The sequence below is a fragment of the Trachurus japonicus genome, chromosome 15 (genome assembly GCF_045865225.1).
Source record: "Trachurus japonicus isolate A0001 chromosome 15, Traja_1.0".
NCBI lineage: Eukaryota > Metazoa > Chordata > Actinopteri > Carangiformes > Carangidae > Trachurus > Trachurus japonicus.
Window position 1 is genome coordinate 25,197,243 of NC_140921.1, and position 16,631 is coordinate 25,213,873.

The following is a 16,631-nucleotide window of genomic DNA, read 5'->3' on the forward strand; positions in this document are numbered from 1 at the left end:
TGCGTTCACTGCAAACATTGGCACACGTGGATGAGGCTGCTCCTGCAAAACATTCCTTTTCCCTGCGGACGTACAGGCTACATGCACAAAAATACATGCAAACAAAGTACAGATGATGTACTGTAAAACCATGCATAATTAAATCATTTTCAGTTCACGATTTGACGTTTCCATTCATATTAGGCTACTCAGATATAACTATTATTATCTTTAGCATTAAATGAGGTCTACACTGAATTCTCATATGACTGCCATGAAATTATTATCTCACTCTGCCGACAATCTGTTTTTAACATGCTTTAATATTAACTAAAGCAAAACACTATATATTTTCATTTGCCAGCCTCTGAGGTAGCCTAGCCTATCTGACTTTATTGATAATAGCCTAGATGTGAGTGGATACAATAAGGCATGTGTCTATGGTGCTCACAGCATGGAATAAAATATTTTATTTGTTTGTGTGTGTTGTCTGTAAGTTTTTACTGCAACATGTCATTTACATTTCTTTATGTCCTCTTATTCTATTAACAGACTTTGTTGTGGGCAGTTTCATAGATCTAGTTTAGATAGGCTACTGACATAGATGCACCATTAATTAATTAATTGGCAATAATTATTAGAATGTGCCTCCAGACTGCAAGATGAACCATTAAACAATAGGGGTTCAGGTTTTGTAGTATTTTTAATTCAAAAATTCAAAAATAAAAATAAAATCTGTGTTCTTCTCTTCATGGCATGACTAAATGTCTACTGACCGGTGGACAGTAGTCTCCTTTGTATGCTTCTATGACAGATTTCTGTATGACGTGTTGGAATCTAACATCTTTTTTTCTTAGTTGTTTTTGTTGGATGAAAGAGGCCCAGTTCGTGCCCAAGACAAAGTCTTGACCACTTCACCAGTACTTCACACAAAAGTCTCAAAAGCTCAAGAGAAAGTCAAAGAGATGGTCAGAGTTTGAAATAAAAAAGTTATTTCTTTCACAAGAGATAAACCTGAGTTGGCTCTAAAATTAAAAAAACTTCCTCAAACTTAAAGCACACCAGTCTAATTAGGTCATTGTTACAGTTCATTTATTGAGTGTAGGCTATATTTTTGACATGTAATTATCAACAGAGTACACGTTAATAATTCTGAGTTTCATAGTAATGGTTCACTTCAACAGTTTTGCTGCACATTTCTGGATACTGTCAGGTTGAATAACTGAGAATAGTCAACCCGGGCCATCTTCTAAAGAGATATTTTTAGTTCAAGGGTAGGGCCCACAACTGCAAATCAAGTCAACAGTAATCACATTGCTCTCTTTGAACAAGAGCAGGGAGATGGGGCGGAGAATAGGATTTACTTGTAGTAGAATGCGGGCACTCTGAAATGTTGCACTGAATTTGCGAGGCAGCATGACTCAGTGTTTCAGTGTGGCTAGACACAGATAAAAGTGTGAGATATGGGCCACTCAGTATCGCATTTGAATGACCTTAAGATCTGAAAATCAGCTCTATTTCTTCAGAATTTATTATTATTAAACCACACTGTGAATCACCTCAGCGTGGAGCAACAAATCAGCTCATAACCCCTGATGATCGAAAATCAACAGAAAACCTATATCATTATTGATCTGGAACAGGCACTTTCAAGTTTATGGCCTGTGCAGAGGTTGTATGGGTGGACCAAAACAAGCACATTCCTTAATCATAATGTGCAGCATAATGTTATTTGTTTTGGATCAAGTCAAAGGAGATGAAAGAACGCCGTTGAGCAATTAATGGAAAGAGAGCTGGGGCCAGAAGAGGGGCCAGCGAGCCTTTAGGGGGTGGCTTTAGTATCGCATGCCATCAAATCTCTGTGGAAACTTCTCCTTGCTGTTGTTAATGGTGTGCAGAGGAAAACTGCCGGTTCAGCTTTAATAGAGGTGTTATCTGTTATGACCACACAGACGGCAGACATGATTCATTTGAGGCCCCCTCCTCTTCATCTTGAGACAAATTTACCCTTGCATATAGGCTATTTGTGAACTGAAACAAGCTATACTGTAGCTACAAAATGACCCCACCATAACCTCTGAAATTAAGCATCTTAACAAGTTACTTTCAGAATGCTACATACCGTGATGTGTTAAGATATCATGAGAAATTACATTCCTTCCACAAAGGAAAGATAGATAGATAAAGTTCATTTGCCATTTGTACATGTGTTAAGGTATAGAAATTCTTGTGCAGAGGACACTCAGAGTAGGCTACAAACATAAAAAAAGAAGAAGAAAAAAGATAAGAACCGAAATGCCTTTGAAAAATAAAGTCACCTTTAATGGGCAGATTCTTGAAGCAAAAGGGCATTGTGTTGAGCTGGATTATTGCAGTGTGGCTGGGGCATAGATAGAAGTCCAGACACAGAAAGGAGGAGGCTAATAAACCTCTGTAGCATTAAAAGAGCGGGCAATATAGTGTGATGGTATTTTCTCTCTCTCTCTGGGTTTCTACCTCCACAAAGCCTCTGGCATCTGGCAGACAAGGTAGTTGCTCATTTGGGTGAGTAGCTCTTTCCCACTGTGAGTAGGCTATTTGCATAGTCACAGGGAACACGTGATATTTTGATTTGTTTAAGAAGACTGCAGCAATGGATTAAAAAATGTTTCCATTTTTTTCTTTATTCTTTTGTTTGATTAATAAAGGAGAACAAGTCAAAGTTTAAAACACCATTAAAGTATATAAAATGAGTTGCTGTGCTGGAAAAATGGAAATGTGAAGCTACATATCAATATAATATAAGTAGAATTATCCTACAAAGCAAACTGTTGATACATAGAAGCCACATAAGTTTGGATCACTTATGTGCATATGCTTTGAACATCTGAACATCTATCCACACTAAATCTATTCAGCTTGAGTTCAGCCAGCGATCAGGGAGGAATTCCTGCTGCTTTGAGCAGGCAGAGAGCAGGCGTGCTCTGGTGTGAAGAGACATGCTGGATGGGGGCTTTATTAAATAGACTAAAATAAACAGAGGGAGCCGTTGCAACACATTTTGCCAAAGCTACAACCCACAGGAATCCTGCAGGAAAAGAATACTCTCAGTGTGATGCTTTTTTAATCCAACCCCAAACCCATTCTAAGGATGTAGACTAAACAAAGTACCATTCAGTAAACCACCATATTCACATCAATACATCACAATGCATCTCATGACAAATTGCTCTTGCAGTTGAATTACAGACTAGTAGACAGTGTGAACTACAACAGAAAATCACAAATAAAACAGATGCCAAAGCCAGGAACGTGAAATGCTATTGGAAATATAAGACATTAATATCCTAATTCTGAGATAGGTAAGATGAAAAAAGATAATATTATTGTGCATAAAAACAAAAAACAAAAATACATTTGTTAAACACTCTTTCATATTCACAGGCTGTTGCTGGAGCTGTTTCTTTTCACTGGTTTGGTAAAGGTAATAAGATGGAATTTTTGTGATTATTCGCTGCTCAGATGAGTCAGAACTCAGGAGCATGCTTCAACATCAATCTTCAAGGTTATTTCATATTTTTGTCAAAGACATTAAAAGTGCACAGTTTTTGTGATTCTGAGTAAAACAAAATTTATATTTTGAAGTCATTGACAATCACAAGTGCAATTTACTGTAGCTGAGATTATTCACAAAGTGTTATCAGGGACTTTCTTGTGCACTGCAAAGTTGATCATTTATTCTCATGAAGCATAATGTTTTCAGACAAGTGTGTATCAAATTGTGTCTATGCACACATGTCTTCATTGAATTAGCCTACTTGATGAAAGTTTTGGGCTCTTTTTGATCAGAATAGGGAGCCGCTGTTCACATCTGTGGAACACATGAGCATAATATACGGCAGGACACCGTGAATGACATGGGCAGACAAATGTTTGATTGAGAAGGTTGAAAAGAACCCACACAAACCACCACACTATACAGTGTTTTCATGTTCAGGGTCGATATTGCGTCAAAGATGGTGCTAAGTGATCACAGCATAGATTCTCTGACAGAGTGGCATTGCTACAAATTTCCCCCTCTGTTAACTGTAAATTAGAGCCATTGCAAAGCTTTATATAAAAAACCTGTGGTATGTCTACATGTGAGTGTATGCAGATTGCCTGAGGAATTATTTTGGTTCCCAGAAATCACCCTCAGCAGGCTTTAATGTGCTGTGTGTGCACACTGTCAAACTTTATCTCAGGCTTTTAGTAAGAGATGTTTTCTGTAACTTTTATTGTAATTGGCAAGTTATGAAAAATTCTATAAACATTAAGACCACTGCAGAAAGATCCCGTTTTTCATCAGACATCCCCATAGAATAGAATGATTTAGTCTTCACTTGGGGCTTGAACTATGACTGCAAAAACAACTAATTCTTGTATTTAACAAATGATGTGTTTTATCACCAGGTACTGACTGCAAACAGACATGATGATATAGTTCCTTCACAGAAATGTCAAAGGACTTACAGATAGTGACAATAGAACATGTATGAACAACATTTGCCATAATTATAGTTCCTATAGCTTCCAGACTGACTTTAAGTTATGGATAATTTTGTGTATCTCTGGAGATGATTATATTGCTTGCTGTTAGTATGTTATGTTTATTAGGTACTGTATGTGAAAAAAATACCTATCAAGCCAACAACAGATCAGACAATGCAATGCTCTTACATGTATGCACAGCCACTGACATAATCTCCTAGCGCTGTTACCATGACAATAACTATAGCCTACGCATGCTTACACAAATAGATGCTCCCCAGTTTGGAATATACAGATTGCCCTGCAGAAAATCACTATTCACTGGGAATAGCAGCCAAGTTTTCTACTTTTACTCATCTCAAACAATGAAAAAGCTTATACTTATATGAACTGTATAGAAATACTGTAAATAATACAGCCCAGACAATACACGGTTGTTATTTCCGATTCATCAGATTCATTGTGCTTTGAGTAACCACAAAAAAGCACATGTAAAAAAAAAAAATAAGAAGAAGACTGAATCCAGGAATTTACAACACTTTTTAACACACTTGAGGAGTTGTTCTCCTGATTTTAGAGACATGATTTTAAGGTTGAAAAACTACATACTGTTGCTTTAAGGCCACCTATACCTACACAGGTGTTTTCAGTTACTCTGGCTGATTAGACCACCAATCAAGTTAAACTACTGTATATTAGGAATAATGTGATGCCACAGATCTCCATGGATCATTAATGACAATGACAGGGTATACTGGCCCATTGTAACAAATGTAATAAAAGTATACACATGTCAATGAAGACTGGATTGTACACAGTCAAGAACAGGACTAATCACGCAACATAAGTAGACACACCTGTGTGAGTGGGTGAGTAGGAGTTGGGAGCTCATAACCATAAATATAGGCTATGGACTATACTTCAGTATATAATGTATGTACTGTAGTTCATAGCTTCATGTTTTCAGTTTTGTAAAGTGTTCTAAGGCCTAACAATAGGTTAAAATAATCTGGACCAGGACCCTCAGATTATTTCACCACATATTATATAAACATATCTTTTAAAAAGTAGATTTGATTATTGACTCATTACTATTCCCTAATTTGACTAAAAAAATACCAACCTCCGAACGCCTCAGTAAAATGTATCCCACTGATTATAAGATTAGTTTTGAGTCATAAACCTCTCCCAGGCTATTACATGTGATGCCAACTATGACCATTGCTTATGACCCACACCAGTTTCCCAAATCACTCTCACTATGCACTGATGTTTATAATGCTGCAAGATCGACATCTAGTGGCTCAGTTTGAATAGTGCAGGGGGCAAAACTGCAATGGCCACTTGAGTCAAATTACTCAGCTTGTCTAGACACAGCTCACAATAGTTTAGAGTTTGTTATCCAATTGTGCATTTCGGCCTCATGGCCATAGACTACAACAAACAAACAAACAAACAAACAAACAAACAAAAAGCATTAGATATCACTTTTATTTTTAATTAAACCAACACTGATACTTTGCTCTACTGTTTTGAACATACAAGTAAGATTGTTAAATTGAAAATGTATTAAGATTTTACAAGAACAATGATGAATTTCTGTGCTAGATATGAGAGCTGATTACTTTGTTTTAATTTCCTAAAAAGGGCAGCAGCTCAATGAGATAGAGATCTTTAATTTGACTGCAATATGGGATGGCTGATGAACATTGTTAGAGAATTGTTCTGCCATGAACCAAAATGCAAATCTTTTTGCCCTTTGAAATATGAGTTTTAGCTATAATAAGCCCAACTGGGTCACAGCTCCTCACTATAATGGCAGTTTACAGTCATAATTATTGATATGGCCTATTTATGTACTACATCAACCAGCTGCAGTCACTGAAGTGTTTCAGTAAAATAAGTCTCAATTTTAAAAATCTGGATCTGGATCATACCAAGCCTTCAGCTTGGATGAAAGTCATTTTCCACTCTGAGATAATGTCAGCGTTTTTTGGAGCAGATGGGTTTGGACCAGAGCAGAGCTAACACAACAGATGACAGACGGTAGTCTCTGGAACCAGGCTCACACATATGACAGCCTGAGTTACTAGTCTGATCCGGTCTATCCCGTAACTCTCCTCTGCCATAAACAAGGGTTGGTTACCATGCATCTGTGTCCATTTGTGTTCAGAATTGTTAAAGTCTCACAATATTATACCAGATAGGCTACTAGATTACAGGTTGTAATCATCAAAACAGTCCTCATGTTACTTAAATTCAAATGATTACCTACACAATAATTTTGTAGGTAATATTATAGTCCAGGGTTTCAGCATATTATCAACTAGACTAAGAGTATTTACAACGAGTTTGAATTTTTTAGTTTGGAATCAAAAAAGGTTACAAAAAAGGCGAATAACCCAATTAAGTTAGTTATCAATGGCCACAATATTTCTTATAATATTTCCATTTTGTCATTCTGATACAGGTTTAACGACTGGGAATAGTAAGAGGTGTGATATAGCCTAAATAAATTATTATAATGATGGCTTACGGATGAACATGTTATCACCAGTATCCCTGTATGCACCTGTGTCCAACACTTTCCTATACAGTAATGAGATTATAAATTAACTCTAAATACTGCAAGACACGCTATAGGGAGCAAAAATATACCTATCTATCAATCTATCAATCTATCAATCAATCAATCAATCAATCAATCAATCTATCTATCTATCTATCTATCTATCTATCTATCTATCTATCTATCTATCTATCTATCTATCTATCTATCTATCTATCTATCTATCTATCTATCTATCTATCTATCTATCTATCTATCTATATACAGACTGCATACATTCAAGTCAACTTTATGTCACTGCATGGAAAAACCGTCATATATCTTTATTAAAAAGATAAATAAAATAATGATATAATAAAATGATATACAATATAATATAATAATATAATATATAATAAAATGAAATATTTATAATGAAAAAAAACCCGATATATATATATAATTTTATTTTATATATATATATAAATGTACATGACGGTTCCCGAGCAGTGACATAAAGTTGACTTGAATGTATGCAGTCTGCATGCGACTGGCCCGGCGTTACCAGCCCACTACCTCACACGCCAGGCGGATGACCCGCCGGAAACAGCCTAGCCTGCTTCCCCAGTCTGTGGAGCTCGTGTGACTGACTGGACCGCTGAACCAATCAGACGCCGAGTTCTCCGTTTTCGCTAGCCAATCACTTCACCAGGATTTGTACACATAATTTACGGCGCAATCACGGTAGGTTGAGCTGACAGAGGTCCATAGAAATTTGACAGCTTCACAGGTGAGACAACCGTCCAGAGGCTGTTTCACTTTCCATTTCAGTTTTTTCCCGGAACACTATTCACTGTGAGCCTGGGGTTGCCACAGTCAAAAAACAACCTCTCGAAGTCTAATCATTCCGGCAGCATGAGCAAAAAGAAAAAGGACTGGAAGGCTGAAAAAGGTAAGGCTTGTTTTTTGGGGGGGATGAGGCTATCATCATCTCCATGGCAGACAGCATGAATCCTAAGCATGCCAGTGGACTGACAGCCACTCTGTCTGTTTCCTCACTAGTAGCTACTGTGGTAGGACTTACTCTCCAGACTGCTAATAATCCCCCACAGTGACTGGACAGATGTTGAAATCATGTTGCGACTGTGTTTGGCAGCCGTAATGCATGTTTGACATTCGCAACAATACTGTTCACACAGTGCCCCTTGCCTGCTTATTAGCTTGTATGTAAGGTGCTAACTGATCACTGTATTCACCTGTTAGACGAGCCTGCTCCTAACTAACATGTCCTAGCCTCCACCTGTGTGATAGCTTACTTCTCTGCTGTAGCCAAACAGCAGTCACACCTCGGCAAAACAAAGGAGCGGAGTGTCTTAATAGTTTAAAACGCGGTTGTTCATTATTTATGAGAGGGCGAACAGAGACTGTTTCTGCGTTTCAAAGGCGCAGTGAAAGTTGCATATGATGCTAGGGCTGAAACTTGTCTATTTGACTCTGTGGTGCTTTGGGTTTCTGAACAGGCTGGACCTGCTGTGCGCAAAAGGGCAAAAAAATTAAATAGAATGAAATAAAATAATAGGCTACGTTTAAACCCATTATGCCCATTACCCCGTTTTGTTATTCAGAGGTAGTTTATTTAGCTTTTTCATGCTAGGTGATTTCACTTCCCATAGCAGGCAGGCTAATGCGCAGGTGTAACTAATCACATTAATTAGTGACGGCTATTTCATTAACGGCACCTTGTGCGTTTATGTCAGTGAGTTAACCTGCACAGTACCAGAGCTGCAGACCAGTGAACCCAACCGGAATGCATTGATCATACCCGTGGCCCTCCTGGTTGGACTGCCAAACTGAATGTGTGTACATCTCCATATAATTAATCATAGTGGCTGTCAAGTGGACTTCTTGTTCAGACAAATTTGAAGACCTGGAGAAAAGATTATTTGTAGTCAATAATACCACTGTTAGTTATTCATTAGAATGTATGGTGGTCATTCCTTTGAGAAACGGTATAGTCCCCAGTCAAGTCCTGTTTCACTAACTCAAGACCTATTTCTTGACTTAAAACTTTGTGTATTTGTAATAATTCAAATTCTCAGAGAATGTAATAATTAACTGTAATAACTAACAAGGCATTTGCAGTTTTAGCAGAATGAGCATCAGAAAATCAGGCTTCATATTCTGTGCATATACCCCTCTAGCTCAAATTTAAGAGATCAAGGCAAGTCAAAATGTGACAGCAATTCTGAAACTTGAGGAATTTAATGTGATTTTTTTTTTTTTTTTTTTGAAATAGTGATTTAGCCCAGGGCTAGTACTGCCAAAGATGGATTGTTGTAAGTCAAGGTGGCACTTGGTTTGGTCTTATATATCAGCCTTATTTCAAAATGGGCGAAAATGCAGCCTTCCACTATGATGTTGAGTCTGTGAAGGTTGAGAACTGTCATGAAATTCAGTAAGGCAACTTTTAAATGTGGATGTTGGCTGCATGTAGCGATAGACCTTTCCGTTCACAACTCATGAAGCATAGAAAAATCACATGTGCTTCATACACAACTTGTAGACACTGACATTTAATAGGGCACATGAATTTGAACCCATCCTGTTTTAATGGTAACTAGGCAAAGCTATGGGGTTCTTCGGTGGCTAAAAGTTCAGCACAGTAATGAAGCACTTCAGTGTAGTCCAGAGAGCGTTGCTGTGTTCAACCTCAGAACTGCCTTTTTATTCATCCATGTAGAATAAAAGTGGCCTTGGGAATGACAGGAGTGGGCAAGAGGGAGATAAAATACAGGAGGGATAGAATGAATACCTCCCATATTTCAGAGATACCTTTGATGTAAACCTGACCTACAGTGAGATGTTACCAAGTGATAACCTCAGGAACCTTGTATTTTTCCACCAAAATGTAGTCATTCCATACTGCCTGAATATGTTAAGCTTTCATTGTGTTTGAGCCAAGTGTGATAACTCAAGCTCCTTTGAAAAACAGTCCTAAGGTCCCATGATGGAAGCTAAGTAACAAAGCCCAGACCAGTTAAAGAAAGTGCCTTGTTTAGTTCACTGTTATTATGCTTTTGTGTGGTCATATCACATCCAGTTTACTTAAACTGCTCTAGAGAGGAGCTGTTTTAATTGACCAAAGTTTTCACTGTTCACGCTGGCGTGTTACAATGGAGCACGTAATTAGGATGAAGCTTGTTTGTCTGGAGCTGTCTGGGAGAAACACTAGCAAGCTGAGGATCTTGTGCAGTAAATGAGGATGAACATGAGGACACAAGCTGTGAGGATTAAAGAGTGATACAGCAGTGCAGGGTAACCACCAGTCAGCTGTGTGATCTATGAATGTCAATCAATTATGTTGGAGTAAGTGCTTACATGGCACAGTTCAGTTCAGATACCTAGTTTAGAGTTTAAATATAGTTGTTATGACAAAATTTCTCCGTGTTGAACACCATACAAGGTGCAGTTCAAACACTCGGTCACTGTGTGATTTTAACAACTTCATTTAAGTTATTCACCAAGCTATTGATAAATAAAACCACATAAACTTTGTGCAGAGCAGCTCAGAGCGGCAATGGTGAAGGAGGAACAGTTCAGTGTACAACAAAGCTTAGACAACATGGTGACCGTAATGCAGTAGCTCTCAAATAAGAGTCATGGAAACACAGTATGCACATTTTCATTCCAGCCAATCCTAACAGCCAGTTTGTTTTGGACCTCCATGGCACATAGCTGACAATGTGACGTAGTAGATCAGATCAGAGACATCATCCAATCATAAAACATCTTTGAATGGCAAGCAGCTACCTTACTGAAGTGTACTCAGAAACCTACAGCTCCAGGGATGCTCATGGTGTTGATACTGTCGTTTGACCATGGAAGCCAAATGGAATTTTTAGTGCATGAAGCAGGATCATACTGTCACAGATCACATTATTTAGGATCAGATTTGTCATGAAGAGAATTTTAGAGAGTTGAACAGGTAAGGAGGAGCAGAAAAAGTGAGGAGCAGGGCTACAGGTGTTTACGATTGTTGTAGCAGTGGTGCACTCTGGAGCACCAAATCAATCAATCAATCAATCAATCAATCAATCAATCAATCAATCAATCAATCAATCAATCAATCAATCAATCAATCAATCAATCAATCAATCAATCAATCAATCAATCAATCAATCAATCAATCATCAACTTAATTTATATAGCACATTTAAAAACCACAGGGGAAGCCAGAGGAGGAGTCTAGTCGGATGCGAGACCGTTGACAGCTGCTAAGGTGGATGGATGGCATATAAAGGGAAGGAAGGGTGCTGGTAGACATTTTGTTGTGACGTTAAGACACAAAAATAAGCAGATCATTCAATCAATGGATTTAACCAAAAAGTTTGACCTTCACTGGAAATGAATGTTAAAGTTATTTATTTCCATTCTAGTGCATTTCTATTCTAGTGCCAAGTTATTTCCCTCTTTCTTCCCTCTTTTATTCTTTAACATTGTGTACCAGCAAAAATGTGTGCTTACTTTCCTCTGCAGAGAGACTGCTCCTTCTAGAACGGGAGGAAAGACGCAAGGAGTATCGTCGTCAAGATTTTATATCTCTGGACAAGATTTTAACCTGGAGAGAGGAAAACAAAGGTAAGACGGCTAACTGTTCGAGTGTGTATTGTCCATACAACAATTTTTCTATTTCGTCCGAAGCATTTTGTACATTCTTGTGTATTTAACCACAGTGTGTGTATATGATTCCCCAAGTTCCTCAGGAAATGAGGCAATGAACCCAGAGAAAGGGAAGTAGAGCAGTGTCACAGGACAGGATAATCCACATATAAACCTGGAGAGGAGCACAGACAAAACAATGTGTCATACATTTCTCTTGACAAGCAAACAGAATATAAAAATATAAAACAAAGGAAACATTTTATAAATAGCCCTCAAAACAAACCTTGTTGCTGATGTTTCTGTAGGAAAACACATAACCTTCTATTATGTTTTTATCCCCTAAATAGCTTATCATATCATGTCAAGGACATTATGTAGATTGTTAAACTCAGGAGACCTACAATTAATTTGGGGGTTTAAAAAATAAAATTAAAATTTCTGGATGGTTTGTGTTGAGGCTCATTTATGGGGAACTATCCCAAAACATGTCTCCAGTATTGAAGGGTCCCAAGGGTATAATTCTCGTTTGAAACAAACCAGGACTTCACTTTGAGCTGGCCACCCAGCAAAACTAAGCAATTGGGAAGAATGAACTTGGTAAGTGGGTGACCAAGAACCCGATGGTCACTTTGACTGAGCTGACCTGATGGCCAAAGTGCTTCAACTATGTACAGTACTGAGTAAAGAGTCTGACTGTTGCTGTCAGTGTGATATATGTGTATGTGTTTTATCCATTTGTGTGCAGTTAAGTTGCAACCAGATTGCGATGAATGTTATTGACATCAACTTTCAGTAGAAATATCAATTTACTTTTACTACTATATATACATATAGTGTATATATACACAGTATATAGTATACACAGGCTACAACTGATGTTCAATGAAGTGAGGTAGTCTGGTAAATTGTTTAGGAGTGCTTGGTGATGACATTGCTGTTGTGTTTTTCACTACATTAAATTAAACTGTTTAATAACTTTATGTGGGAGGCTCTTAGCTGACAGCATCCTTGGCTCAATCTGCAATAGAGGAAATACTCTACAAAATATAGCCACAGCAAAACTATCTTCTCTAACCCTAACCCCATACGCAGCACTCACAAACTACTAAATGTAAAGCTCATATTTCAACACACAATTTGAAGTTTTTTCACTAACTGTATGAAAGAGGGAAGATGGAATGCTTGAATAGATTCACAATATCCACATACAAATGCTATCTGGACTGTTGCCAGTAAAGAAGGTACAGTATTGTCTACATTTATTACATCAAATGGATTTCTGTGAAGTCCATGGGGCATTTAAATAATGGACAACTGCATTCTAAACCTTTATAAATTGTATTATTATACACTGAAGTAAAGAGATTGACATTAGAAATGCCCATTTATATATAAGTTTACTGGTTCAAAGGAACAAATATGTATTTGACTTGCTGCATTAAAAGAACAACAAACATATGGAGGCATTACTCAAAGTTGTTTTCTTTTTTCAGCAAATGACGAGGAAGGGCAGGAGCTGACAGGTGGAGGCGGGCTGAGTGATAAAGTGTCTCTCTACAAAGGAGATATTACTGTCTTGGAGGTGGATGCCATAGTCAATGCTGGTAAGGATCCTGCTCTTCAACCCTTTGGAGTGTTGTTCTGTGTGTGAATGTGTTTTTTGCTTCAAGGCAGCTCAGCTGTTAAATTGTCCTTGGCTGCCCTCTACTGTTGAGATTTGGAAAGACTTCCCATCACCTGAAATCCAGTGAACATTCAGATTCTGTTCTGAAATCTTTCTTGCTTATCCTTTGTGAAGTTGTAGTTCCAACTCCTTCTCTTGCCTTGTGCCAGTGACAACAAATTTAATTTTGATTTGGTTAAGTTCTGTTCTCATCTCATTTGTCAGTAATGTGGAATATGTTTGTACTGTAGTGACAGGTGGTCACATATCCAGTGCTGTTTGGGAAAACATCGCAAGAATCTCTTGTTTTAAGTAAAAGAGGAGATGCATAAAGAGGGTTAGCAGAAATGCCTTTTTCAGAGATTTGTGCTACTCTTATGTAATTTCTACAGTCTGCTGACATCCTACACACATAATCAAAGGTGCAAATAGGTTGCTTCACCTATTGCTCCTGCAGCTGATGCATAGAATTGTTTTGCAGCTATTACTGTATATAGTAGCACTATATCATACCGCTGCTTTCTGCAGTTGTGTTTCATAACTTTTACTTAATCGTGCAGTATTTTTTAAACACACTGAGCAGTGTACATCTGGTGTGGAATTTAGACTCTGTAATTTATGAAGATTAATAGGTGTGAAAAGCAGCCTGCTCTGTTGGATCAGGCTAATGAATTTAATCTATTATGTAAATACACATCCTGCTGAGGACAGGGTGATATGACATTCTGAATTATCATCAGTATCATGTAAAAGACAGAAATGTGGTGCAGTACACCTAACAGAGACCTGACACACACCTAAATGTCATGGCAATTGTGTCACTACATCAACATTTTGACCTTTCATAAGTGAAGCCCTTGCAGCAGTTATTATGCAGTTTTAGGTCATTTGTTGTTTGCACTGGGTTTGTATAACTGCTACTTGTATTGACTTGTATTGCTGTATACATGCTGTATAGTACATTTGCAAACACCTTCAATATTTTACATTTAGTTTTGTTGCAGCCTCTTAGAATTAAAATCAATCAATCTTCACTCAGTATTCCATAAAACCTGTGAACCTTTAAAAAAAAAGTAAAACATTTAGCTATGACACTTGAAAGTTAACTCAGGTGCCTCCCATTTCGCCTTCGAGTTTCTGCACCTTGTTTGAGTCCAGTAAATTCTGTTGATTAGATATAATGATTTGTAAAGCACACACCTGTCAGGCACAGATCAGAGAAATGCTACAACTTGGGCTGCATGAATAAGTTTGGATAACCAGGACTCTGGCAGCCTAGCCAAACTGAGCAATCGGTGGAGAAGGGCCTGGGCAAAAGAGGTGACCAGGAACATTTTTATCACTCAGGTTGAGCTCCGGAGATCTTGTGTAGAGATTTGAGAAACTTCCAGAAGGACAGCCAGAAGCGTCATGTCTGGTTTCCTAAAAAAATTGGAGCCAGACAATTCAGTCTTGTTTTCATCAGACCAGGGAATCTCCTTAGTTACCTTTCTGCAACCTTTGACTGAGGAGAGGCTTTCTTCCAGCCATTCTGACATAAAGCCCCTATCGGACAAGTGCCGTAGTTGGTGGTCCTTCTGGAAGTTTCTCACCAGTGTCATAAGGTATACAAGAATGAAACCTTGTGAACTGACTTTTTTCACAACTTTATTTCAGAAATATATTGAGTCCTTGGACTTATTAGTCATTATTTTGTACAAATTAAGTTCAAGGCAGTGGGTAAGGTGACTATCAGAATGAAATGGAGTTCAGTAAAGAACATTGCAGGCTTTTATTTTATACTATTGCTGACTTAGAGAGTTAGTACTGCCAGACGTTCATGATCTGATTGAGCTACATATTAGCCGGGAGGCAATTCATTCTGTTTAGCAGCCTGTCAGAGAGTCTGAAAGGTTGAAATAACTGCTGAACCCTTTCTATAATTTCAGAGGGTCTCAGCACTGCTGCTCTAGTCATATGGCAGAACTACTGTAGCTGTCTTTGCGGTTGGACTGATAAGAACATTGTGGACTTTGTTGCCCACTGTTATGACATCTCTGTTCAGCAGTACTATGTTGTGAATGTAAAGTTAATGTGAATGGAATGGCCCAGGCCATATTTTTGAGGTCACTGGTAACAAAAGACTTTACAGTGTGGCACCATGTTTCATGAATCACACTTACAAACTATTATTGCTCTAATGCTCTTACGTATTTATTAAACTGGCTGGCATGTTCTGGCTGTCGTGGCTTTTGTCCAAATTTTAGTGAGTAACACAGTTGTGAGCTGCATGTGAACAAACATAGCGGATGTTAAGCAACATACACTGATAAGATCTTTTGGATAGTTTGTTCAACTTCTTTCCTTTCATCTATTCACTGCTTCCAATCTCTAGCCTGCAGTACTTCCATTTTCTCATGCTGTTTTTCATTTAGGCCTGGCACCGGGAGACTGCTGTGTAAAGTGTGTGACTTTTTTTTTTTTTTTTTAGCACTGTGAAAGCAATTTTTAAAGCTTAATAAACTGTCAGAATGCCTTTTTCTCATGGGTCAAACATGCTGGCAACTGCAGGCATACTAATTATGCATAATGCAGGTATGTGAAGGTTGGCATGTAAAATGTATGGAAATGAAAGACTCTTTTCCACTCGTTACATATTTAAGTTGCTTATTGTAACCTTTTGTGTGTTTAGTGGACATGAATTGAATAACAACCACTAGCTGAAGATGCTATTATAATCCTGTGCTGGCCTACCTTTTGGCCGCTAGCACTAGTCTGAACTATTCAGTCCTGCAGTTGACTTGTTAATTCAGGATGGTAGTAGTGATGCTGCTGAGAATATTGAAATTTTGGTCATCATGTATTATGACACAGCTAATTGCATTAGAATTACTGTTTCCCAAATGTACTATGACTTATTCGACTGAACAGTGATTCCTAATGTCAAATTCAGAAAATAAGAACAGAATGCAGTGTTCCTGCTTGTTTGCTGTGACATGTGGTTTTAAAGTTAATTGTTGTTATTATTATTATTATTATTATTATTATTATACTTTATCGCATAACATTTTATAAGCCAAATACACTGAAAGTGTGCAAAACTCGTTATGACAGCAGGAATATGTGGGTTGCGAAAGAGAAATGTCCATAATTCTCAGACCAGGTGACAGTGCTGCTGTTATGGTGGCTGCCTATAGCTTTTAGGGGATGTCAAGTTGCTTTATGCCCTCCATTAAAGTTTAATTATTAGGCTCATTGAGTTTTTAATTCTTCCTTAATTCTGTTTGGCTG

At 37.9% G+C, this 16,631-nt stretch overlaps 1 protein-coding gene across 3 annotated transcripts in view; it reads left to right on the plus strand.

The window, feature by feature from the left end:
• Positions 1 to 7,771: 7,771 nt before the first annotated feature.
• macrod2 (mono-ADP ribosylhydrolase 2) overlaps positions 7,772 to 16,631 on the plus strand; it is a 394,808-nt gene continuing 385,948 nt past the window's right edge. For all 3 annotated transcript variants that reach the window (XM_085800746.1, XM_085800747.1, XM_085800748.1), the window contains exons 1-3: positions 7,772 to 7,988; positions 11,573 to 11,674; positions 13,192 to 13,302. In XM_085800746.1, the coding sequence (XP_085656872.1) occupies positions 7,952 to 7,988; positions 11,573 to 11,674; positions 13,192 to 13,302 (250 nt within the window). In that variant the 5' untranslated portion in view covers positions 7,772 to 7,951. The remainder of the gene's footprint in view (positions 7,989 to 11,572; positions 11,675 to 13,191; positions 13,303 to 16,631) is intronic.